Source organism: Cololabis saira, chromosome 23 (assembly GCF_033807715.1).
Source record: "Cololabis saira isolate AMF1-May2022 chromosome 23, fColSai1.1, whole genome shotgun sequence".
NCBI classification, from domain to species: Eukaryota; Metazoa; Chordata; class Actinopteri; order Beloniformes; family Belonidae; genus Cololabis; species Cololabis saira.
Genome location: NC_084609.1, coordinates 3,020,698 through 3,046,805, shown reverse-complemented (window position 1 = coordinate 3,046,805; position 26,108 = coordinate 3,020,698). Strand labels below are relative to the sequence as shown.

General features: G+C 42.0%; 1 protein-coding gene across 1 annotated transcript in view; it reads right to left on the bottom strand.

Moving 5' to 3' along the window:
* phf21b (PHD finger protein 21B) overlaps window positions 1-25,781 on the bottom strand; it is a 44,814-nt gene extending 19,033 nt beyond the window's left edge. The window contains exons 1-3 of the mRNA XM_061714101.1: window positions 25,467-25,781; window positions 7,815-7,862; window positions 1,950-2,816 (exon numbers count right to left, since the gene is read on the bottom strand). Of these exons, the coding sequence (XP_061570085.1) occupies window positions 1,950-2,816; window positions 7,815-7,862; window positions 25,467-25,553 (1,002 nt within the window). The 5' untranslated portion in view covers window positions 25,554-25,781. The remainder of the gene's footprint in view (window positions 1-1,949; window positions 2,817-7,814; window positions 7,863-25,466) is intronic.
* Between the last annotated feature and the right edge of the window lie 327 nt (window positions 25,782-26,108).

Genomic DNA, 26,108 nt, shown 5'->3' with positions numbered 1-26,108 from the left:
GCTATGACTTTTATTAGCGATTGGCGTGCACGTTTTTGCGCAACGTGCAAAAACGTGCACGCTTACCCCCATCCGGAACGCATTGGGAAAACTTTGGGCCTCACCACTCGCACACCGTTACTCGAAAAATTCTGAACCGATTTAGAAAGTTGTAGGCCCTGAATTTAACTACAGTCCTGTGGATTTTCAGAGCGATGGCACAAATAGTTTTTGCACGAAGTGCAAAAACATTTCCAAACTAATGGGGAGATTTTCCCATGTAAGTGAATGGGGCAGAATGTCACACTGTGGGTGGAAGGAGGTTCAAAAAACCCAAAATTCACCTTTTTTCTGAGTCACGTATCTTTCTCATACTTACACGTAGAAATGTCATTCTAACTTCAAAACAGAGGAAAACTTCTCTTCTCTCTCCAAACCTGAAACAGTTTTTTCCTAAAATGTACACTTTTCAAGATATGAGCGCTCAAGCGAGGACTGGAAATCACTGTTTTGTCAAATCTAGAGTGAAGTTCAAATTTTTTTTAGAGTGAGAGAAACATTCAAAAAATGACCATCATTTTTATTTGTAACTCGAGCTCACGGACGAACCGTGAAAGCTAGAAAGATAATTTTTGGTCAGAATGTAGACATAGGTGTTGGGATCATAAAATGTGACTTTGACAGGCGGGGTATGCACAAAATTTAAACGGGGAGGGCTAACAGCCACGCCAATTCCTGCCTCAGTCCCCATTCACTGCAATATAATCAAAAGTTTTCTTCCAAAAAATCTCACTTTGTTTTCAAACTGCCGTTACTAACACATTTTAAGGAATATCTGAATAAAATCAAGATTGTCAGAATCTGCCGGGCTCTGTGTCTCTCACGATGTCTTTGTTTTTCTGCTAGGAGCTACGGTTTTCTCACAAATTATTATTAGTTATTTGAGAACTTGTCACAAGGCAAAAGCTGGGGTTTTCTCAAAGCGAACCTTCCTCATGTTGAGGTTATTGTTGCCCCTAGCAACCAGAGTACAGCTGTTGACTGATTAGACTGAGCCAGACTGGTCACATGACTCAATCAGTACAGACTTCATATACTTTACCCTGGAAAATGGAGAAATCTGAACCCTGACCTTTTGACCTTAGATGATCAACAGTCCTGCTGGGAACAGGTTCATGGTATATATATATATATTATTTTTATTATATATATATAAATATATACATTTGGATATTATATATACAAATTAGCCCCACCCCTTCTTCTGATTGGCCAATATGTTATAGTCCAATATCTTTTGAATGGTTTCACATTGAGAGTCATGGGTGGTGTCATTGGACTCGGTATTGAGTCCTTGACCTTCATTGGTGCAAATTAGCCCCGCCCCTTCTTCTGATTGGCAGATATGCGAGTCCTTCACCTTTATTGCTTGCAAAATGTACACAAATGTGCAGCAGCCCGCCGTGGCACTCTTGAAATTTCTGCGAGGAAATTGTCTAGTTAGTGCCACGGCTGCAGCAAGAGGCACTCCTCCAAAGCTATGCAATGGCAAGGAGGAGGAATGCCTCTGGCGAAGCCAGAGGCACTAATGTTATCCTGCGGGTTTATTATTATTATTATTATTATAGAAAACTGGACCAGGATCATAAGGAGAAACCTGGATCAGGATCATAAGGGGGACCCTCCTGCTGAAGATCAGACTGGGGGGGGTCGGGGAAGTCAGCAGCACACACACAGGCAGGTGGAAGCAGCAGTGGGATGATCAGAGGGGGGACCGCAGGCAGGTGGAAGCAGCAGTGGGCTGACAGGGGGGGGGGGGGGGGGGGGCCCGACTACACAGTCTTTAAGGAGGCAGCAACTAACTCTTCCTGAGTGACACCTGGTCACCTTAACCCCGCCCTCCTTCAGGTGGACACCGGGGTGTGTGTTACCTGTGTGTGTGTGTGTGTGTGTGTGTGTGTGTGTCTTACCTGGGGGGTCCTGCTGAAGGCGTGGTTGACTCTGCCGGGGGTCTGCAGGTTGACAGGGGTCATCTGCAGCAGCTCGCCGCCCCTCTGCCCGTTCAGGTGGGCCGTCACCACGGAGACGGGGGACTTGGCCGTCGCCACGGAGACGGGGGCCTTGGTCGTCGCCATGGAGACGGGGGCCTTGGCCGTTGCCACGGAGACGGGGGCCTTGGCCGTAACCATGGAGACGGGGGCCTTGGTCGTCGTCGCCATGGATACAGGGGCCTTGGCTGTCGCCACGGAGACGGAGACGGGGGCCTTGGCCGTTGCCACGGAGACGGCGGCCTTGGCCGTAACCATGGAGACGGGGGCCTTGGCCGTCGCCACGGAGACGGAGACGGGGGCCTTGGCCGTTGCCACGGAGACGGAGACGGGGGCCTTGGCCGTTGCCACGGAGACGGGGGCCTTGGCCGTAACCACGGAGACGGGGCCCTTGGTCGTCGTCGCCATGAATACAGGGGCCTTGGCCGTCGCCACGGAGACGGGGCCCTTTGCTGTCGTCACTATGGAGACGGGGGCCTTGGCCGTAACCACGGAGACGGGAGCCTTGACCGTCACCAAGGAGATGGGGGCCTTGGCCGTCGCCACGGAGACGGGGGCCTTGGCTGTCGTCACCACGGAGACGGGGGCCTTGACCGTCGCCACAGAGACGGGGGCCTTGGCTGTCGCCACGGAGACGGGGGCCTTGGATGTCGTCACCACGGAGACGGGGCCCTTGGCTGTCGTCACCATGGAGATGGAGACGGGGGCCTTGGCCGTCACCACAGAAACGGAGACGGGGGGCTTGATGAGGGACTTGGGGGGGACGGGACAGCTCCGGACCGCCAGCTTCTGCACACACACACACACACACACACACACACACACACACACACACACACACACACACACAAACACACACACAGTTATTCCAGCATGGCTACACACTCTACCCCCCCTTCAGCATGAAAACAAGCAGATCTTGGCAGGCCGCTCCAGTCACAATCTCCCTGGTGGAATGTAAACAAGGTGACTCTGCCCCCACTAGCCCTCCCCTCTCAGGAACATCTGTGGACCTGGATCAGAACTGACCGAGCCGTCTGATAACATCAAGGACATTTGGCTGAGGAGCAGCTCTGAGTGAAGTTCACGGACTTACCGCTACACACACACACACACACACACACTTACTGATAACCACCTCCCTCAACTCAACGCCTTCCTCGGCCCCCCCTCTCACCAGTCCCCCTAACGCAGTCTCCGGGTTTCGAGCGCCACGAAGCCGCGGTGATCACTTGGATGCACCGTGCCGGGATCCCCCCTCCCCACACCCACATGCAAGTCTTGTGATGATGTTTGTTGCTTTGTGTGCCGAGGTGTTTTTTGCACCTTGACACTGCGTATTATACTCAGTGTGAAGATGTGTTTCCCCCCGTCGCTTTTGCTATAATGATATATGAATACCTTTAATACCCCAAGAAAAGCAAGCATTACAAAAACACAATTGCTCTTTTGCTAGGATAAATGTGTCAAGTTATCCCCCACAAATGGTAGAGCAAGATCACTTACAATTAAACAGGGCTAGGCCTTATAATAACTCTTACCTCGACACAGAAGACTGGAAAGCCGAACAGTCCTGGACAGAGTGGCCAAAAAAACCCGGCTGGGCGTCGTGCACAAAACCCGCAGCTGACTCTGCTCGAACTTCCGGCTGACCCGTCTTTATAACTTTCCTAGCTCGCGAAGGGGGGAAAGGGCCCCTTCACCCCCACGCGAGCTCTCACACTAAGTCGCTTCCCACGGGAACTCACCACCACCACCAAACCACCACCAAACCCCCTAAACACCACCAACTGCTGGGCAACAGCCTGTAAATCAACACTAAATAGACCCTCCAGGAATCCGCGATTCCGTGATCGCGGAATTTTTCGCGGATTTCACGGCTGTCCGTGGATTTACAGACCTTCCGTGGATTTCAATGTCTGGTGCAGAAAAATCACTTTTACTGGGGTTAATATTGCATATGTCTGCGCTGAATATGCGAATTATGCGGGGCTCGCTTGATTTCACCGCATCATCGCCGACATTTTCGCATTAAGTTTGGAAAAAGGGGGAAGTGTTGTGAGTGACATATCGGGAAGCCCGGTCGCGACGTGCGGGACCCGCCCGGGACCTCCACACCCCTCGCAGAAACCGCCACCCCCCAAACAGCAGCTCTCACCCGCGGGGGGGAGAGGAAAAAGAGAGTCCCCCCGCTTGCGCGGTGGGCGCGGCTGCCGGGGGACTCAGGATCCGCGCTGACCGCGCACCACTGCGCCTGCGAGGGCCGGCGGAGGCGGACGCACGTTCCCATCCACTTGGGGGATAGCGGCGGCGGATGCGTGGGGGGGGTGACGGAGCTCTGTCTCGTCCCCCTTGTCGCGCCGGTGCGCCCGGCAATCACCCGAGCACCGAGCCGCGGGTGGAGAGGAGAGAGGCGACCGGCCCCCGGGCCGGTCGCCTCTCTCCTCTCCACCCGCGCTCTCCTTTTTTTTCTCTTACGACCTCAGATCAGACGACCCGCTGAATTTAAGAGGGAAGAGCTCAGCGCCGAATCCGCAACTTCCTGCATATTTCGCATATTTTGCAACTTTCCGCATATTCCGCAACTTACAGCATATTCCGCAATTTCACCGCATAAAAGCACATAAAAAACCTGCACATTTAAATCGCATAATCAATGATTTTAGCCCGCAAAATCAAGGATTTTAGTCCGCGGAATCAAGGATTTTTGCCCGCGTTTTTCTGGAGGGTCTAACTAAAACAAATTTAAATCGTCTACAAACAAGCCCCGAAAGTATTGGATAAAAAACCCAAAACATTCCATCACTGTCAGATATTAAAAAAGCACGAGGAGCTTAAACTGGGACAACATTGTAAAATATAATGATGCTATTTTGATCTATAAACTCTTTCATGGCACCGGCCAAATACAAGAATCTGCGAATATAAACTAAAACAGATGAACCAGAGCTGGAGTTAGAGCAGACTGGATAGTTCCTTTCAGAAAAACAGCTTTTAGTCGAGACACTTTTCTAGTTAGTGCCTCTCACGCCCGGAATGAAGCGCCAACGATACGTGAACTTTGACCTCTTTACCAAACATTTTAAATCCTGGCTATTGGAGGAACAACACTGTCATCACAACCAGGATTAAACTGGTGTAGTTTGTCTTAATGTTAATTATCTGTTTTAATTCGTACGTACTATAATGTGCAAGACCAGGACCTGATTGATCAGCTGCTCTCGGATCATGAAAACACTTCCATCTCTGTTATTGAAGGGTCTTGAGCAGCAACAGAAAAGCTTCACTTTTACACCGGAGCCGTTGTCATGGCAACAGAGAGGAAATGGACCGCGGGGATCAAGAAAAAGAAGAAACGTCTGAGACTCAGAAAACACTTTGGTACGAGACGGAATGTTGAGATAAGAGAGAGACGGAGGACGATCAACTTCCTGCTCCACGCTGACCTGATACCTGATCAGATCAGATCTGATCAATCACAGCTCATCAGATCAATGCTGATCTGATCAGATATCAGCTGATCAGATGTTAATAAATGACAGTGAAGTGAAAAGCGTTTCATGTTTTCCTGAAACTGATCATCGTTACACACTGCAAAAACTCAAAATCTTACCAGGAATATTTTTCTTATTTCTCGTTAAAATGTCTCATTTTTAGTCAAACAATCTCATTACACTTAAAACAAGAGTCATTACCAGATAAATAACTTATTTGACAATTTTCACCTGTTTCAAGTACATTTTCAATTGAAATAAGTAGAAAAATCTGCCAGTGGAACAAGATTTATCTTCTCATTACAAGCAAAAAAATATTGTTCCACTGGCAGATTTTTCTTCTTATTTCAAGTGAAAATCTACTTGAAACAGGTGAAAATGGTTGTTTTCTCCAGTTATGAGTCTTGTTTTAAGTGGAATGAGATTATTTTTTGACTAAAAATGAGACATTTTAAATAGAAATGACAGATATTCTTGTTAAGATTTTGAGTTTTTGCAGTGCATCTCTAAGTTTCTTTAGTCGTAGATGACGATGTTGTTCAAACTCCTTCCTGCCGTTTATTCTGCTGTTTTTCCTTCATAAAAACCACAAAACACCAAATTCAAACAGAAACCAAACATTTCAGTGTGGAATCAGAGAAAAGCTGATGATAAACGATAAAAGGAGGTGAAAGTGGAATCGATCCTCCTGCTCTCTCTCCACAAACCTCTCACTGATCAATACTCACACTTGTCGTTGTGAATTATTGATCTGAATACTGCCCATCAAGCCAGAGATATTTACAGGGATTAAAGCAAAAAAAATATTTTTGACTGAAACATTTTTTTCAGGCCAGTTCATATTCCCCCGTCATCTATTCTGAAAACCAGGTTTTCTCTTGCTTTAACATACCGTATTTTCTGGACTATAAGCCGCTACTTTTTTCATAGGTTTTCATCCGTGCAGCTTATACAAAGGTGCAGCTATTCTGTGGATTTTTCTTCCACCACTAGGGGGCGCTCTAACCGGAATTAGAATCAAAACTAAAACATTTTTTTCAATTTTCAAACAACAATTTCTTTAACATATATAAAGTGGTTTTCTCTTTAACATATATAAAGTGGTCTCCCCCATCTATGAGACAATAAGGTTTTGCTCCCCAAAGTTACGGAACCACAGAGCCATGGTGAGAGGCCGAATATGTTTGGTGTCCTGGAATGCCCTTAATCCAACTTTTCATATTAATTATGCTCATGTATTATGCTTGTTTCTCATGTATTATGCTTGTTTTTGAATTAGGACATTTTCAGGCCAAGAGGTGGAATGAAGGAAGAAAAAATAAGTTTTGTGTCCTGAAATGTCCTTGATTCTCAAAACAGTCATATCAGCTATGCACCTGTTGTTTAATGTAACTGTGAGAGAGGCGCTTGGCTCCCGTGTGTGTAAATGAAGACTTAGACTTAGCGTGAGAAGTGGCAGGCGGGGGTTGAAGGGGCAGCCCCCTCCGCGAGAAAGGTATAAAGATGCGAGAGCCGGAAGTCCGGATTCAGAGTCTGCTGCGGGTTTGTGCAAGACGCCGAGCTAGGGTTTCTGGCCGCTCTACTTTTGGACTGTCGGCTCTGCAGTCTTTCTGTGTCGAGGTAAGAGTTTAGGCCAAGCCTTGTGTAATTGTCTGTTGCTCTGTCATTTGCTAGGATAACTTGACACAGGGTTATCCTAGCAAAAGGGCAGTTGTGTCTGAGTCTTTTTGTGTGCACTGCTTGTTTGCTAATAAATTTATTCATTATAGCAAAAGCGAGTGTGTGTATGATTCATTTTTGCACAGCCGACCGCTCCCGAGCCTAAAGGGAGATTTCTCCCAAAACAGATGGTGAAACCACTAACAACTAACTCTGGCCGGAACAACAACAACTCTGCCGGCTGGAGCTTCCTCCATTTTTTCGTAGCGGTGTATCACGTCATTCAGGCAGCCAATCAGCACAGAGCCTCATTATCATAGCCCCGCCCACTCAGAATCCTGCATAGATAATGAGGTTAATGTTAATGATAATTAATAATATTAATGATAATGAGGTTAGAGAATGGGAAGATAAAGACATGGATCAGAAGCTGAATTTCTAATTTATTTAGCAAAAACAATCAAAAGGTTGTTTTTAAAGACATTCAAGGCCTGTTTAAAATAGATATTAGATCCATAATAGGTCCCTTTAAGCTTAATTAAAGTTTAATTAAGCTTGAGTTTAAGTTTAATTAAGGTTTAATTAAAGTTTAATTTAAGTTCCGTCAGCGTGAGGAGGTTCTGGTTTGACGTACCTGGGAGTTCTGGAGGTCGTTCAGGCCTTTACACAACGACTGGCTCGTCTGCAACGACAAGAGGAGAAGAAGAAGTTACACCAGGAACCAGCACCAGCACAGCAGAGAGGGACCAGGAACTAAAATCTTGTTTCTGCAGTTTTTAAAATTAAAAACCTCCATTAAGCATTTTTATAAAGTTCAACATCCACAGAGAGAAAAACTAACTCAGAAATTAGAAACAGGTCTATTATTTCTAAGAAATCAAACTAAATATATCAAATATTTAAAACTGGAACATCTCTACAATCATTAAGTAACGTAGAAAGAAGCTTCGCGCTCAAACGAACAGTTATCACCATGACGACCATCTTCAGTTTGAACTGAACTAGGGCTTCGATTCATCGACGTTGTCGACAAAAATCCATAATCAAAATTGTCCACAATGAATTCCATCGTGGACAATTGTCTCCAGACGTGTTTTTCCAACGGAGTAGGGATGCAAATTATGGATTATTTCATTAATTGATAGTTGATAACCTTATCGATCGATCATCGATTAGTTGATAAGCGGTGTTTTTCCCCTATCTGAGATACAAACATAATTTTTTTTGCTTATATAAAATACAAAGGACATTTTAATGTATTCCTTAATCAAATATTTATTTGATACAAAAGTAACAAAAAGACATTTTTGTACCACAAGGAATATAATATAAAGTCACTTCAAGGCTATTAGTAGTAGCAGCAGCCATAATAGTGTCATTTGTGTCAAGCACATTTTAAGTTGTAGTTACGTTTTAAGTTAGAGTTTCTGCAGTGTTCAAAATAAAATGATGAGACCTGCTGTATTGGAGCACATTTTCTTTTAGTTAAAACTGTAGCGGGGACAGATGTTTAGAGAAACCTATGTATGTACCGGGTGAAGATGATTTATGGTTCCGCGTTACAACAACGCAGAGCCTACGCCGTAGGCTACGGCGGCTCTGCGTCGATTTAAGGCGGAACTAGTGATGCACCGATTGTTCGGTAACCGAAATTGTTCGGCTGAAAATGGCAAAAAAAAACACTTTGGGTGTTCGGTGGAATAAGTGGGAAAAAAACTGAACAATTAATAACGGCGTTGTAAAATAAGGAAATAAACTGGCCGCTCCGTCCCGTAACGTTGCGCAACACATAAATCGTTGGCCAACCAAAAACTAACCCCATAAGAATTTTACCAACATTCACCAGGAGGTGGAACCAAAACTACATAATGCTGGAAATTAAAACATGTTCATTTTTTTATGTTCAACAAATATTTTCTACCTTGTAATTTTGTAAAAGATTTTTTTCTTTGAAAAGCCTAAATCACATGTATTTGATTTATGCAATGGTGAAAAAATTGGCAAAATAAATGAAAAACTGCTGAAGAACCATGTTCGGTATTCGGCCAAGTGTTTATTATTATTTTCGGTTTCGGCCACAAATTTTCATTTCGGTGCATCACTAGGCGGAACCATAATTCAGGCTTTAGGGGAGACTATCGGAGAACAACCAGAAGAATATAGAGTGGATTAAAAATAAAAGTTAAGCACTGAGCTACATGTGTCTCCCGTCTGGGCCATTGCAGACTCATGGCCTGAGCATGATGTTACTAAAACCAAACATACCCGCCATCTCTTTCTTCTAACTGTATGTGCGCGGCGCAGCGCGTTGTGTCGCATTAAATGTGGTCCGGGCGTAATACCAGCTGGTGAAATTAAACGAAAAAAATAAATAAATAAATAGATTAATTGTAATCGTTAATTTTAATCGGGTAATTTCATAACGGCAATTAATCGAAAATCGACTAATTTTTAACATCCCTACAACGGAGTGCTGCATCTCACCTTAATACAATCTCTGCCTAGCGGTAGCGGTTAAACAGAAATGACGGCGTCCTGTAGCAGCTGCAGGTAATACAATTTCAGAAGTTTGGGAGCCTTTTAGCCTCGATACGGTAAATAAAAAGAAGACTTGCAAGGTTTGCAAAGCCGACGTTGCCTATCACGGGAGCACGTTGGTAATGCACGAGCATCTGAAGAGAAAGCACCTCAGAGTTTTGAATGAAACGGACTCGCCTTGGTGAGATATTAAGCGTATTTTGGCTTTAAAAGAGCTTTAACGTTATGCCTGACTGTGCCTGACAAAAGTATTTTAAATTAAATGCATGCAGTCCGAAGAAGAGCCACCATGGAGCCCTTTTTTGCAAAAGAAACTGAGGAGAAACTGGTGACGGGTTTCAACAAATGATGCACCAGTTCAGCCCAGATACGTCCTGCCATCCAGAACCATTTACCCACTTGATACAGAAAAAATATGAGACCTTTTATTTTAGCATTTATTTTTTATATAACACAATTGCCTGTCCTTAAAAAATGAGAAATAATGGACAGAGGTTTATTTATTTATGGATTTATGTCTATACTGACTGATCACTGTGCCTGTCCTTTATTTACTTTTTGTATGAACAGCAGCAAAGTTGAATAAAATATCTATTTTTCATTGAAGTACCATCTTTCTTGTGTTTATTATCATTTGCCACATAATTAAAGCAACCTCATACTAAATTTAAGAAAAGAATACTAATTATCCGATTAGTGGATTAATGGTTTCAACAGTCGGAGACTAGTGGACCGTTAGAACAGTCGTTAGTTGCAGCTCTAAACTGGACTGAACCAGAACTTTGCAGGAAGCAGCGAGGGACCTGATCTAACCCTGACCCTGATCTGGGATCAGGTTTGTCATTTATTTATTAAAAAACAGGGACAGCTGCACAATAAGGCATTAATCTTGTAATTAGGGCTGGGCGATATATCGAGATTTTAATATATATCGATATATTTTCAAACGCGATATGGTACGAGACAATATCGTTTATATCGATTTCTTAAAAAAAAAAAAAAAGATTTTTTTTTTTTTTTATGATTTTGATATAGCTTATTTTGAGACAAATTGACTTGAATGTTTTATTTGAGATTTGCACAAATGTTTTGTTATTTGCACAACTGTCAACCTCAGTGGAAAAGTCTGCCTGTTACTGTCTACATTGTATTAATTACAGTGTATTTTAATTTAATTGTTATGCAGGAAAGGAATATTTGTTTTATTTTATTCAAGAAACATTTTTATTCTATATATGCAGCAGTTTATTTTTATTTCATTTGTTTTATACATGTTGATATTGTGCAGACCTCTGTTAATAAAGGAACCTGTGTGACATTTGGCACGAGGCTTTGTATTAAAACTGACTGTTTTTTTAAGAAATTAAGCTAACAGAGATGCTAACAGAGATGCTAACAGAGATGCTAACAGAGAAGCTAACAGAGATGCTAACAGAGAAGCTAACAGAGATGCTAACAGAGAGGCTAACAGAGATGCTAACGGAGATGCTAACAGAGAAGCTAACAGAGAAGCTAACAGAGATGCTAACAGAGATGCTGACAGAGATGCTAACAGAGATGCTAACAGAGATGCTAACAGAGATGCTAACAGAGATGCTAACAGAGATGCTAACAGAGATGCTAACAGCGATGCTAACAGCGATGCTAACAGAGATGCTATGCTATAATGCTTTGGGGGAAACCCCAATTATGGCACAGAAAAAATATCGAGATATATATCGAGTATCAACATTTAGCTAGAAAATATCAAGATATGACTTTTGGTCCATATCGCCCAGTCCTACCTGACCCTGATCTGGGATCAGGTTTGTCATTTATTTATTAAAAACAGGGACAGCTGCACAATAAGGCATTAATCTTGTAATAATAGATAATATGCACAGGTTGTAGCAGCTTGGTATTTTCCACCTGTAGTCCCTGGGCAGGTTGATGGAACAGTAAATAAACATTAGTATAGAAAAAGAACAAATAAGTTAAAGAGCAGAACAAAGCAAAGACACAATAGATAAAATAAATAGAAACATGGAAGCAGATTCAACAGAGCACGGGATCAGATCTGGAATCAGCAAAAACTTTTAATCATCAAAAGTTTCCCCCAAACGAGCAGAGACGAGTCCTCGCTAGCGTTGTCCCGATCGATCGATCGGCCCGATCACGGCATTTTCAAAACATCCGTATCGGCCAAAAAAGTATCGGGACATTCCTAGTTATTAATGTTTTTAATATATATTAAATAGTTTCATATATAGTTGCATTTAACGAAGTGAAACTAACATGTTTCCATGTTTGAATTGTGAAATGTTCTATATGTTCATGTTCGTGAAGCTGCTGCTATTCATCCATTCATTCATTCATTCATTCAGAATGTTGCACTAAGTTTAAGACAAAAAGTATTTTAATTTTCTTGTGTTTGTGAGTTAATTGGATGTCGTTCAACGACCTCTTTTGAAGTTAAATGTATTTATTTCTGTTATTTTATTCTGCACTTTTAGTTTTAGTTTACAATTTCATGTTTTTATATTTTGTGGCTCCAGAGCTGATTAATGTTGAAATAAATGTCCATGTTGGAGAGAATGGACAAGAAAACAAACTTGGGGTTATTTAGTTTTAATCCTCTTTTTTTTTTAGTTTTTTTTCTTCTTAAATTTAGTATGAGGTTAATAATAATAATAATAATAATAATAATAATAATAATAATAGTATGAGATTGCTTTAATTATGTGGCAAATGATAATAAACACGAGAAAGATGGAACTAAAAAGACAAGTACTGCACCCACGACGGTAAATAAAACGTCTCATTGGTTATTATTACACCAGCATGGTCTTGACAGAGAGGATTGTGGGTAATCTGAACCTCCGAGGTCAGCTGACCTTTGACCTTTGACCTCTACAGGTGAAGTTACAGCCGGATCAAAATCAGCTGAGGACGGAAATACAGTGGAGGACGAGCAGATGGAAGAGGAAACGGACAAAAGCTGAACTTCAGACCCCCATTAAAAAGATTAAAGTTAAGATGCTCAAACAACATATTTTATTCTCAGAAAACAGAAATAAAGTCATTTTTTAAAATAATTTCCTGTAAGATGCAGCAAGTCGTCTCTAAAGTTTGTTTATTATGGAAATCAGTTCGTCCTGATCAGGATCTTTTAGCTCCCGATCACTTGAGTCTCAGGTCTCGTTTCCACGTAGTAAAAACGCTGGTGTTTTCCTGCGTTTTGTTCGTTCATTTACACGAAAACGAAGCTCAAAGTCTCCAAAAACCATCATTTCTGAAAACTCCGGCCAAAGTGTAGATTTTTCAAACCTCCGTCTTCACGTTTGCTTGTAAACGGAGAGAAACGGACATTTATTCTTCAGAACGTCACATTATGAGACAGAAACGTCACCAGCGTCATGAGTGACACCTGTGGTTACAATTAGTTTGTAACCGTCAATATTTTCTTGTACTTTACCTGTTTTTCCCAAAATTCCATTTTATTTTTTTGAAAATTCCATTTTATTTTTCCACAAGTTCCATTTTATTTTTCCACAAGTTCGGTTTTATTTTTCCACAAATTCCATTTTATTTTTCCACAAATTCCGTTTTATTTTTCCCCAAATTCCGTTTTATTTTTCCCCAAATTCCGTTTTATTTTTCCCCAAATTCGATTTTATTTTTTTCACAAATTCCGTTTTATTTTTCCACAAATTCCGTTTTATTTTTCAGAAAATTCCATTTTATTTTTCAGAAAATTCCATTTTATTTTTCCCCAAATTCCATCTTATTTTCCCCCAAATTCCATCTTATTTTTCCACAAATTCCGTTTTATTTTTCCACAAATTCCATCTTATTTTTCCCCAAAATCCGTTTTATTTTTCCACAAATTCCATCTTATTTTTCCCCAAAACCCGTTTTATTTTTCCACAAATTCCGTGTTATTTTTCCACAAATTCCATCTTATTTTTCCCCAAAATCCGTTTTATTTTTCCACAAATTCCATCTTATTTTTCCCCAAATTCCGTTTTATTTTTCCACAAATTCCGTGTTATTTTTCCACAAATTCCATCTTATTTTTCCACAAATTCCGTTTTATTTTTCCACAAATTCCGTCTTATTTTTCCCCAAATTCCGTTTTATTTTTCCACAAATTTCGTTTTATTTTTCGCCAAATTCCGTTTTATTTTTTCACAAATTCCATATATTCTAACGTCACACTTAAAAGTAACTCCACTTCTCTGTGACTCCAAACCAAAGACTCTGGTTCATCTTGGAAGTAACTGGAAGTTACTCGTGTCATTTGTTGATGTTTTTTTCCAGGATTCTGATTGGCTAGCATGACTTTATCTTCTCGTTACACTGCCCCCTGTAGGTTTGGCTGCTCATAGCACCTTAACAGCTATTTATGCAGGTTCCTGGAAATGATGGGACTTTTATAAACGTAGAGGGGGAAATTTTGAGAAAAAAGACGAAATGTCGAGAAAAAGGACGAAATTTTGAGAAAAAAGACGAAATGTCGAGAAAAAGGACGAAATTTTGAGAAAAAAAAAATCAGAAGTTTGAGAAAAAAGTTGAAATTTTGAGAAAAAAGTGGAGAAAAAGTCGAAATTTTGAGAAAAAAGTTGGAATTTTGAGAAAAAAGTGGAGAAAAAGTCGAAATTTTGAGAAAAAAGTTGGAATTTTGAGAAAAAAGTTGAAATTTTGAGAAAAAAGTCGAAATTTGAGAAAAAAAGTCGAGAAAAAAGAAAAAATGACTTTATCTTCTCGTTACACTGCCCCCTGCAGGTTTGTACATTAATTTGTACTTTTATTTTGTCGACTGTTGTCTGTTGGTGATGTCAGGCCCTTGGGAGGCTTTTATTGTGAAAACTAGTAGAGAAAGTGTTTTATTGGTGATAATAGATCAGCAATCACCCAGATTCCACCTGATCACCGTCACACCGGCCTGTCCCTGCAGAGGTCGTGTCCTCAGGTCAGAGGTCAGAGGTCAAAGGTCAGGGGACGGTTCCAGAGGTCGTCTCATTTTGAACGTGACGAGCAAAGATCCTGCTGCAGGTACGAGTTTACAGAGTTTATAGTTTACAGAGTTTATAGTTTACAGGGCAGAGCAGTTCCCAGAGCTGAGACAGGAAGTACCGGTGACTCCTATCCTCCCCCAACAGGAAGTACCGGTGACTCCTATCCTCCCCCAACAGGAAGTACCGGTGACTCCTATCCTCCCCCAACAGGAAGTACCGGTGACTCCTATCCTCCCCCAACAGGAAGTACCGGTGACTCCTATCCTCCCCCAACAGGAAGTACCGGTGACTCCTACCCTCCCCCAACAGGAAGTACCGGTGACTCCTACCCTCCCCCAACAGGAAGTACCGGTGACTCCTATCCTCCCCCAACAGGAAGTACCGGTGACTCCTATCCTCCCCCAACAGGAAGTACCGGTGACTCCTACCCTCCCCCAACAGGAAGTACGGGTGAAGAACCTACGCCGTCACCGTGACGCCGTCGTGAACCTTCGGACTTCTCCGTCACTCCATTTCTCAGGGGTGCAAAACCTCCCCAGACCACTAGGGGGGTGTGATCTTTTCCTGAATGGTTTATCCGACTTTTCCGGTCACAGTGAATCAAAGAGAAAAGGACAACTATTGTGCAAAAAACAAAACAAATCACACACAAAGAAAAGAGGCTGAAAGTTCACGACTGCTTCACAAACCGGAAAATGAAATGCGTTGCTACCAAGAACCAATCACAGCCTCTCGGTCTGCGTTTGGTCTGCGTCGCCTCCACGCGTAGCAACAGTTTTTAGGAGGTGCTAGCAGGCACGGCGTGGCGTGCGCCGTGGGGAGCTCATTGCGGCGAGCTGGAGTGAGCTGGAGCGTTCAGGACAGCGGTCCAACCCAGAGCCGCCGCAAGGGGTGTGCGAACCGTGCGACCGCACGGAGCCTCGCGCCCCAGGGGGCCTCGCGCTATGGGCCGTTTTTTTTTCAATTTTGTTTTTTTTTTTTTTCAATTTTTTTTTTTTTCGTTTTTTCCCTTATAAATATCAACAGTCACGTTCCATTACAGACCTAAATGTGTACTAGTCATATCAATAAATATATGTGTCTGTTGTTCAATACAACTGATCAGACCAAGCGCAGACACAAGCTGCTCTGATCCAGACGGTGGAGTTGGAACAAACTGTCACACAATGTCGAGAGAACGAGACAGATTCAGGAAATTTCCATCAGGGGATGAAAAAAGAAAAAAACTAAAGAAAATGGAAGAGTTTAATGCCTCTCTGAAAGGCTCGTTTGATAAATTTGTTACAAAAATCACCGATCCGCCCGGGTCTCAAGCAGCCATGGGGCCCCGCGTCGAGGCAAGAGATGATGATGAGGCAGGGGAAGGTATCCAGTATTTTGATCATTGGAGAGTTAAAATTGCGCATATAGACACCCGAACAGACCCAAAAAACCCAAAAATTTCGCGCACGTGAGCGTAGCGAGCGCGCAAGGGCCCCCCCCATCCATTTCGCACAGGGCCTCGCAAATCTCCCAGGCGGCTCTGGTCCAACCCACCACACAAAACATACAAACAGCACAATCAGCACCTCCAGAACTACATCTCAGTCCACGGGCCTCGCTGAGCCTGAACCACAACCTGAACCAGGACCAGAACCAGAACCAGACCCAGAACCAGAACCACAACCTGAACCAGGACCAGACCCACACCGGACCTGAAGAACATCTAGTGAGGGGGAGGGTCCAGCAGCGTGGGGGTTTAGACTCCTCCTCAGCTTCTTCCTCTTAAATAAGTGATGGACGTTCTCAGCTGGTTTACTCTGACCCAGGACGGTCTGAACATCAGAACCGTCAGACGGGGGGGGGGACCAGAACCTGAACTGAAGGGGGTTGAACGGGGGAAGATTAAACATGCTGAGGCTGCAGAAAGAGAGAAGAAAGAAAGGAGAAAGAAAACAGAAAGAGAGACAGAAATAAAGCTGCATCGTCTCCACCTGACGGAGAACCTGATGATGCAACAGAGAGAAAGTGCAGCAGAAGAAGATGAATGGATGAATCCAAGGATGAACCAGCGGATGAAGGGATGAGGGGATGAGGGGATGAAGGGATGAGGGGATGGAGTGATGAGGGGATGAGGGGGATGGGGGGGGTAGTAAAACTACACCTGTAGTTTTATAAGTTTATAAGTTCTAACATCTGTCTCCACTAGGGCTGGGCGATTTTGGACAAAAATAAAATCCCGATTTTTTTCTCTGAAAACCCGTTTTTCGATTTTCAATTTTGTTTTTTTTGGTAAAACTACAAAATACAATGGAATAAATTGTTTCAAATATTTTATCTTTATTTTTAAAGAAAAATAGCAAACAAATGTCCCTATTGGGAATGAAGTGCAATTGAAAGATCCTGTAAATCCTCCTGGGGTTTAGTAAAGTGACAACATTTACCATTTTCTTGATCAAACAAAGACGACTAGACGAGCTCTGTCTGTAATGCAGCTGCAAAAAAGGAACATCCATTTTCCTTTTTTAACATCGATTTTGATTAATAAATCCGATTTAGATTTAAAATCGATTAATCGCACAGCCCTAGTCTCCACTGATACTAGTGTCTGTGGATGAAGGTGTTAATGACCTTAGTATGACCCCGTTAACACACACATTAAAACACACACACTAACACACACATTAAAACACACACACACTAACACACACTTTATAACACACACACACACTAACACACACTTTATAACACACACACACACACACACACACACACACACACACACACACACACACACACACACACACACACACACACACACACACACACACACACACACACACACACACACACACACACACACACACACACACACACACACACACACACACACACACACACACACACACACACACACACACACACACACACACACACACACACACACACACACACACACACACACACACACACACACCCACCTTCCTGTTCGGGACGTCAGATCCAAAACTCTGGAATGACATGAATGAGTCGCTGAAGTTACATTATCTTTTACCTTCAGAAAGTTATTAAAAAACATCTTCATCATCATTATGTTTTTATTAAAAAACATCTTATTCTGTCTTAACCTTCAATGTCTTGATCTTTAATGTGATCCAGACCTTGTCTCCATGTTCTCTTTTACCTTTATATTTATAACTGTTTTAATTTGTTGTACATTATCTTTGTTACTTCATCACAGTAGTTGATCAGAGCTGAACTCTGTACGAGCTGTTCAGGCTTCGTTCCCTCCACCTAGGGCTGGGTGATATGGACCAAAAGTCTTATCTCCATATTTTCTAGCTGAATGTTGATACTCCATATATATCCATATTTTTTCTGTGCCATAATTGGGGTTTTCCCCAAAGCATTATAGCATAGCATCTCTGTTAGCGTCTCTGTTAGCATCTCTGTTTGCATCTCTGTTAGCATCTCTGTTAGCTTCTCTGTTAGCTTCTCTGTTAGCATCTCTGTTAGCATCTCTGTTAGCATCTCTGTTAGCTTCTCTGTTAGCTTCTCTGTTTGCATCTCTGTTTGCATCTCTGTTTGCATCTCTGTTTGCATCTCTGTTAGCATCTCTGTTAGCATCTCTGTTAGCTTCTCTGTTAGCTTCTCTGTTAGCATCTCTGTTAGCATCTCTGTTAGCATCTCTGTTAGCATCTCTGTTAGCATCTCTGTTAGCATCTCTGTTAGCTTCTCTGTTAGCTTCTCTGTTAGCATCTCTGTTAGCATCTCTGTTAGCATCTCTGTTAGCATCTCTGTTAGCATCTCTGCTAGCATCTCTGCTAGCATCTCTGTTAGCATCTCTGTTAGCATCTCTGTTAGCATCTCTGTTAGCATCTCTGTTAGCTTCATTTCTTAAAAAAACAGTCAGTTTTAATACAAAGCCTCGTGCCAAATGTCACACAGGTTCCTTTATTAACAGAGGTCTGCACAATATCAACATGTATAAAACAAATGAAATAAAAATAAACTGCCTGCATATATAGAATAAAAATGCTTCTTGAATAAAATAAAACAAATATCCCTTTCCTGCATAACAATTAAATTAAAATACACTGTAATTAATACAATGTAGACAGTAACAGGCAGACTTTTCCACTGAGGTTGACAGTTGTGCAAATAACAAAACATTTGTGACAATCTCAAATAAAACATTCAAGTCAATTTGTCACAAAATAAAATATATCAAAATCATTAAAAAAAAAAAAAAAAATTCAATTTTTTTTTTTTTTTTTTTTAAATCGATATAAACGATATTGTCTCGTACCATATCGCGTTTGAAAATATATCGATATATATTAAAATCGGGATATATCGCCCAGCCCTACCTCCATGTACTGTTTAAATATATATATGGGAGTGACAGAGAAGTGGAGTTACTTTTAAGTGTGACGTTAGAATATAAAACAGGTAAAATACAAGAAAATATTGACGGTTACAAACTAATTGTAACCACAGGTGTCACTCATGACGCTGGTGACGTTTCTGTCTCATAATGTGACGTTCTGAAGCCTAAATGTCCGTTTCTCTCCGTTTACAAGCAAACGTGAAGACGGAGGTTTGAAAAATCTACACTTTGGAGTTTTCAGAAATGATGGTTTTCGGAGACTTTGAGCTTCGTTTTTGTGTAAACGAACGAACAAAACGCAGGAAAACACCAGCGTTTTTGATACGTGGACACGTGACTGAGACTCCAGTGATCAGGACGAACTCTAGTTCCATAATAAACAAACTTTAGAGACGAGTTGTTGCATCTTACAGGAAATTATAAAAAAAATGACTTGATTTCTGTTTCTGAGAATAAAATATGTTGTTTGAGCATCAAACTTTTATTTTTTTAATGGGGGTCTGAAGTTCAGCAATATCTGTCTGTTTCCTCACACTCACTCTACCTGCTTTTTTTGCACAGTTTTTTTCCTTCGCAATGTTTATACTGTCTATATCTTGTAATTATAGATATATTTTTTACTTTTTTACCCTCCCCTGCATGTGTGTGTTACATTTCTGCTGCTGAACATGTGAGTTTCCCCAGTGAGGGAGAAATAAAGGATTATCTTATGTCCGAGTCCTCACGGTTTCATGTTTTTCTCTTTTCATTATATATTTGTTCCGTTCCTTGAACTCTTAAATCAGCAACTTGTGCTTTTTATTATTTTACCTTCTTTTCTCATTATTTTATCTCATTTTATTTGTTATTTACTGTTTAATTGTGTTTTGCTGCTTTTAATGTCGATATAAAGCACTTTTTTTTTATTTTTTATATTTATTGGTTTATTTGACAGGGACAATGCACATCAATAAAAACATTGCTGTAAATGTGCCAGAGTTAGCCAAGAGGCTATATTTAATCTGTAGTCCCTGGACAGATGTAAGAATACAAAAAAGTACAGAAAAGATACAGAAAGTACAGAAAAGTACAAAAGTACAGAAATAAAGAAAAGGTGCAAATTAAGTTTTAGTGCTGACAGAGCTGAGTATTAATCAACCATTTCTTTAAACGAGCTCTAAATAAACTGTATGTGTCCAGTTCTCTGATAGTTGCAGGGATGGAGTTCCATTCGTGTGCAGCTTTAACAGAGAATGCAGACTGACTGAAAGCACTTTTTCTGAGTGGAATAAAACAATCCCCTCTTGCTGCACCTCTTGTGAACCGATCAGCAGTTGTTCTAATGTTGACGAAGTGTCTGAGTGGAGGAGAAGTCAGGCCGTATATAATCTTGTGCATAAGACAAACATCTACATATTTAATCATATTTTCCCAACTCAACAAGTTATATTTTTTTAGCATTGGGCAATGATGAAAATGTACTGATTTCTTATCAAGGATTTTGAGTGTTCGTTTATACAAAGACTGTAATGGTTTTAGAGTAGTGGTGCTAGCCTGCGACCAGGTTGTTTAATTACCTTGAGTTGAATTGTGCTGTAGAAATAAACTTGCCTTGCCTTTGTATTGCACCAATCACTAATAATAATACTGTTATTAATGATAATAATACTGTTATTTAGCAGTGTGATTTCAGTGTGTGAGTATTTATAAATACAGGTTAAATTATCAGTGATGGGGGTTTAGGATTAAATAAGTTTAAACTTCTTCCTACTCCTTTATTGGCACATGGAAATTAAGATAGCAAGTTTTAAAGGATGAAATTCTTTGTTTTGTTGTTTTCTTAAACTTCTCATGAAGTGTTTTTTTTTTTTATATGTACAAAAATAAAATATATCAAATCACCACAACGAATTCCTTGTGTGTGAAACAAGTTGGTATTAAACTTATTTCTGATTGTGTTTCCTGCAGGCGACGTTTACGATCCGGAGGGTTAAAGTTCTCCGGCGTGAAGGGAACCAGCGGTAACCAGGTCTGTTAGTTAATAATAATAATCAGCTTTGTTTTGATCCAACGATGCGTCAGTGAAAAGAAATATAAGTCCATGTTGGAGAGAATGGACAATAAAAGAAACTTGGGACAATTTGAGTTTTAGTCCTTTTTTCTTTTTTTACTTAATTCATTGCCAAAATGTATCTGATCGGGAAAAAGTATTGGAATTGTATCAGGAGCCAAAAAAAGTGATGAGGGAACCAGCGGACCCGGAAGAGTGTTGTCCCGATCGATCACGTCATATATCCTTTACTTTTTAACCCCCTTCCCTGCAAGTTACTGCTGATAAACATGTGAGTTTCCCCAGTAAATATTCTGGGAATCCATGATCAGCAATATTAAAATAATAAAAGGCTTGCAATATTTCAGTTGATTTGTAATGAATCCAGAATGGATGACATTTTAGTTTTTTTTTTTAAATTGCATTACAGAAAATAAATCACAATTTTCTAATTTTCTGAGACAGTCCTGTATATATTTCTTACTTTTTTACCCTCCCCTGCACGTGTGTGTTAAGTTTCTGCAGCTGAACATGTGAGTTTCCCCAGTGAGGGAGAAATAAAGGATTATCTTATCTTATGTCCGAGTCCTCACGGTCCTCATGTTGGACATTTTCTCTTTTCATAACATATTTATTCTTTTGTAGTTGACCAATCACCACAACCAAATTCACTCTATCCGGATGGAGCAATTTAACTGGATAGTTTTTATTAAAGGCCCAAATGTTTTTAAAATGTAAGGAGTAAAAAGTAAAGATAGTTGAGTGAAAATGTAAGGAGTAAAAGTAAAAAGTCGTCTGAAAAATAATTACTGCAGTGTAGTATAGATAACCAAAATTTATACTTAAGTAAGGTAACGAAGTATTTGTACTTTGTTACTTGACACTTCTGATCTGGAGCCAAAAAAAGTGATCGGATCGGGAAAAAAAAAAAAAACGGGATCGGCAGAAACTCAAACTCAAGTGATCGGAAGCTAAAAAATCCTGATGGGGACAAACCTTAGTTTCCATAATAAACCAACTTTAAAGACGTGTTGCTGCATCTTACAGAAAATTATAAAAAAAAAATGACTGGATTTCTGTTTTCTGAGAATAAAATATGTCCAGGGTTCCTACACATTTTTCAAGGTCAAACTAAAGCACTTTCAAGGTCATTTTCTAAAATCTTCCAGCACCTTAATCGCTGTGGTAAAATATCTACAGGAATATTTAGACTCATAATTATTTTCCGCTTTTTATCACAATTATGTTCATTGTATCGTGCTGTAAACATTAGTTATGTTTCATCTGACTTATTTATTTCTCCTTGTAAAAACTAAACTATAGTCTGATCCCACCCATAATTTCAAGCACTTAAACTAAAATTCCAGCACTTTTCAGGCCTTGAAAACATTGAAATTCAAGCACTTTCCAGGATCTCAAGCCCCGTAGGAACCTGAATGTTGTTTCAGCATCAAACTTTAATCTTTTTAACGGGGGGGTCTGAAGTTACGGCCATGAGTCCTCACGGTCCTCATGTTGGACATTTTCTCTTTTCATTACATATAACATAACAAACTTGGCAATAAACCCTTTTCTGATTCTGATATTTATTCTTTTGTATTGCACCAAATCACCACAACACATTCCTTGTGTGTGTTAAACGAGTTGGCAATAAACTTATTTCTGATTGTAATTCCTGCAGGAGACGGTTTACGGTCCGGAGGGTGAAACCTCTCAAGGTTTGTGTTTGTGGGGATCAAACCGTCGGTGCTGATGCTGCTTCCTGCCCCCCCGACCCCCGACTCCCTGCTCCCCCTCCCCCTCGTCCAAACCAAAAGCATCAAAGCATCACAATGGTAATCTTAGGCATGAATGGGGCCCATCCCCCCGTCCTCCTCTAACTTTCCCCTCCCCTCCTCTCCTTCTCCCCTTCTCCACTTGTATCCTTCCCCCCGTCCTCCCGTCCTCCCCTTCTCCATGTTGTAGGAGCAGAAGGAAGGGGGGGTGACACCACAACCCCCCCACTCCTCTCAAAATGGAAGCTTCCACTACCAAAGTGGAGAAGAAAATACAAACAAGTCTGGACTGGGAGCCTGAATCCGAGCAGGAGAACAGAGTTTCTCCGGGTCCCCCCGGGGCCCCCGAGCCCCCCAGGGGGGCCAGACCCGGTGGAAGTGTCCGGGGGGGGGGCAGATATAAGGGTTTGGTAAAGAAGGGGGGGGCAGAAATGGCAGGGGGGGGCAGATATTCGCGCTGAAAGCCGCGGATGTTTGACGGATGTCGCCGCTGCGCTCCGGAGCGGAGCTGTCCGCGGTGCTGAAACACCGACCCTCGGCGCGCAGCGCGGCCGGGATTCGAGCTCCTTCCCCCGGCCAGGCGGCCGGCGGAGAGCCGGCCCCCGCTCCGGAGGATGAGAAAAGTGAAACCAGCCAATCAAAACGCGCCGCTCCGGTCACGTGACCGTGAGGGAATAATAACACCGGCACACAAAGTGGAAAGAAGTGGCTGAAATGGAGCTTTTAAACCACAATTATGACAGAAAAGAGGCCGGAAGCAGCAGATGGGGGAAGTTTAGGAGTTACTCCCCCCCTCCTTCATCCATCCATCCATCCATCCATCATCCATCCATCCACCCCCACCCCCTCCTCTACAGAAACACTCAAAATGGAGGCGAAATTTCTCAACATTACACAAGTTTAGCAGCAGGGCCGCTCCTTCCCCAGATAACTAACACAGGGTTCCTGCTGTTTCAAGGTCAAACTAAAGCACTTTCAAGCACTTTCAAGGGTCATTTTCTAAAATCTGCAAGCACCTTAAATATCTTCAGGAAAATATACACTCAGAATTATTTTTTCTGCTTTTTAATCACAATTATGAACATTGTATCGTGCTGTAAACATCTAGTTATGTTTCATCTTACTTATTTTATTTCTCCTTGTAATAACTAAACTATACAGTCTGGTCCCAGTTTGGTGAAAGATACAAGAGTTATGATTTCAAGCACATTCTTTCAAAGCACTTAAACTAAAATTCAAGCACTTTTCAGGCCTTGAAAACACAACATTGAAAATATAATATAAATATTATAATTTCAAGCACTTTCAAGGATTTCAAGCACCCGTAGGTCCTGAGAATTATAATTTCAAGCACTTAAACTAAAATTCAAGCACTTTTCAGGAAATTCAAGCACTTTTCAGGAAAATTCAAGCACTTTTCAGGAAAATTCAAGCACTTTTCAGAACTTGAAAACACAACATTGTTTTCAAGTTCTGAAAAGTGCAAAATTCAAGCAATTTCAAGGATTTCAAGCACCCATAAGAACCCTGTACACAGTCTGATCCAAATTTTGTGAAAGACAGTTATAATTTCAAGCAATTTTCAGGAAATTCAAGCAATTTTCAGGCCTTGGAAACACAAAATTGGAATTCTAGCACTTTCATTCAAGGATTTCAAGCCCCCGTAGAAAACCCTGAGTTATAATTTCAAGCAGTTAAACTAAAATGCAAGCAATTTTCAAGTGCAGTTTTCAAGAATTCAGGAAATTCAAGCACTTTTCAGGATTTCAAGCCCCCGTAAGAACCCTGTATACAGTCTGATCCCAATTTTGTGAAAAAGACAGTTGTAATTTCAAGCACTGAAACTAAAATTCAAGCAATTTTCAAGTGCACTTTTTAAGAATTCAGGAAATTCAAGCACTTTTTAGGCCTGGAAAACACAACATTGAACATCAAGCACTTTCAAGGATTTCAGGCACCGTAGGAACCCAGACAAAGTTATAATTTCAAGCGATTTCAAGCACTGAAACTAAAAATCAAGCAATTTTCAGGAAATGCGAGCACTTTTCAGGCCTTGAAACCACAACATTGAAATTCTGGCACTTTCATTCAAGGATTTCAAGCCCCCGTAGGAACATTGAGTTATAATTTCAAGCAATTTTCAGAACTTGACAACACAACATTGTTTTCAAGGCCTGAAAAGTGCAAATTCAAGCACTTTCAAGGATTTAAAGCAAGAACCCTGTAGTGAAAGTTTCCCATCCATCCATCCATCCATCCTTCATCCATTCACTTATTCATCCACTCATCCCTCCATCCCCCCCTCCTCCAGAAACATTCAAAATGGAGTCTAAACTAGTGAAACTTTCCCGTGGGGGGGTCCACTCTCCCCCCCCAAACTTCCACTAGTTTACCCTGGGTGGGGGGCAGCGTGGGCCCCCCCAGCCCCCCCCCACACCCCCACCCTGGCAGAACTTTACAGCAGAACAAAGCGGCTCATAAATATGCAGGTCTCGTCCCTCTGCAGAACCCCCCAGCCCCGGCCCAGTCCCGGGTCCGGGTCCCGGTCCCGGCCCCCCCAGCCCCCCAGAACCCTCACCTGCAGACACTGCAGCTCCACCTGCAGCTGCTCCACCTGCACCTGCCCCCGCTCCAGCTGCCGCTGCTGCGGGCCCTGCAGCTCCATGCTGCCGGGGCCGGACACCACTTTCCCCACACTTTTCCTCCGCGACCCGCCCCGGACAAAACTGGGAAGTTTTGAAATCCGGTGCGAACAAAAAGAAAAGAAGAAAAGCTGCTGTTTTTTTTTTTTTTTTTGCAGGGAAGCAGAAACAGAAAGAAGCAGCGGGAATAGAAACGGAGCAGAACTAGGAAGTAGAACTAGTTACTGCTGCGGAGCAACTTCTGCTCTCGCTGCTGCTGCTGGGACGAATCACACCCCCCACTTTCCGCCCGGCTCTCAAAGTGCTCGGGCCCGGGCCCGGGGCGGGTTAAACTCCCGGAGCAGCACCCCAGGGTGCCGGGTCGACCAACACGGGTCCCAAGGCCGCGGGACCAGCCGGTTCCGTCGCGGATTTTAAGTTGAAAAGCGCGGACTATTTGTTGTCCGAGTCCGCGGCTTGATTTCACTTTGCTCGGGGAAAAGTGGCGCTTCGGCCTGTCAATGGTAATGCTGAAGTGCCCGGATGGAGCGGACTGCGCATGCGCGGCTCCACTATTGTGTTTTTACTAATTAATGTTC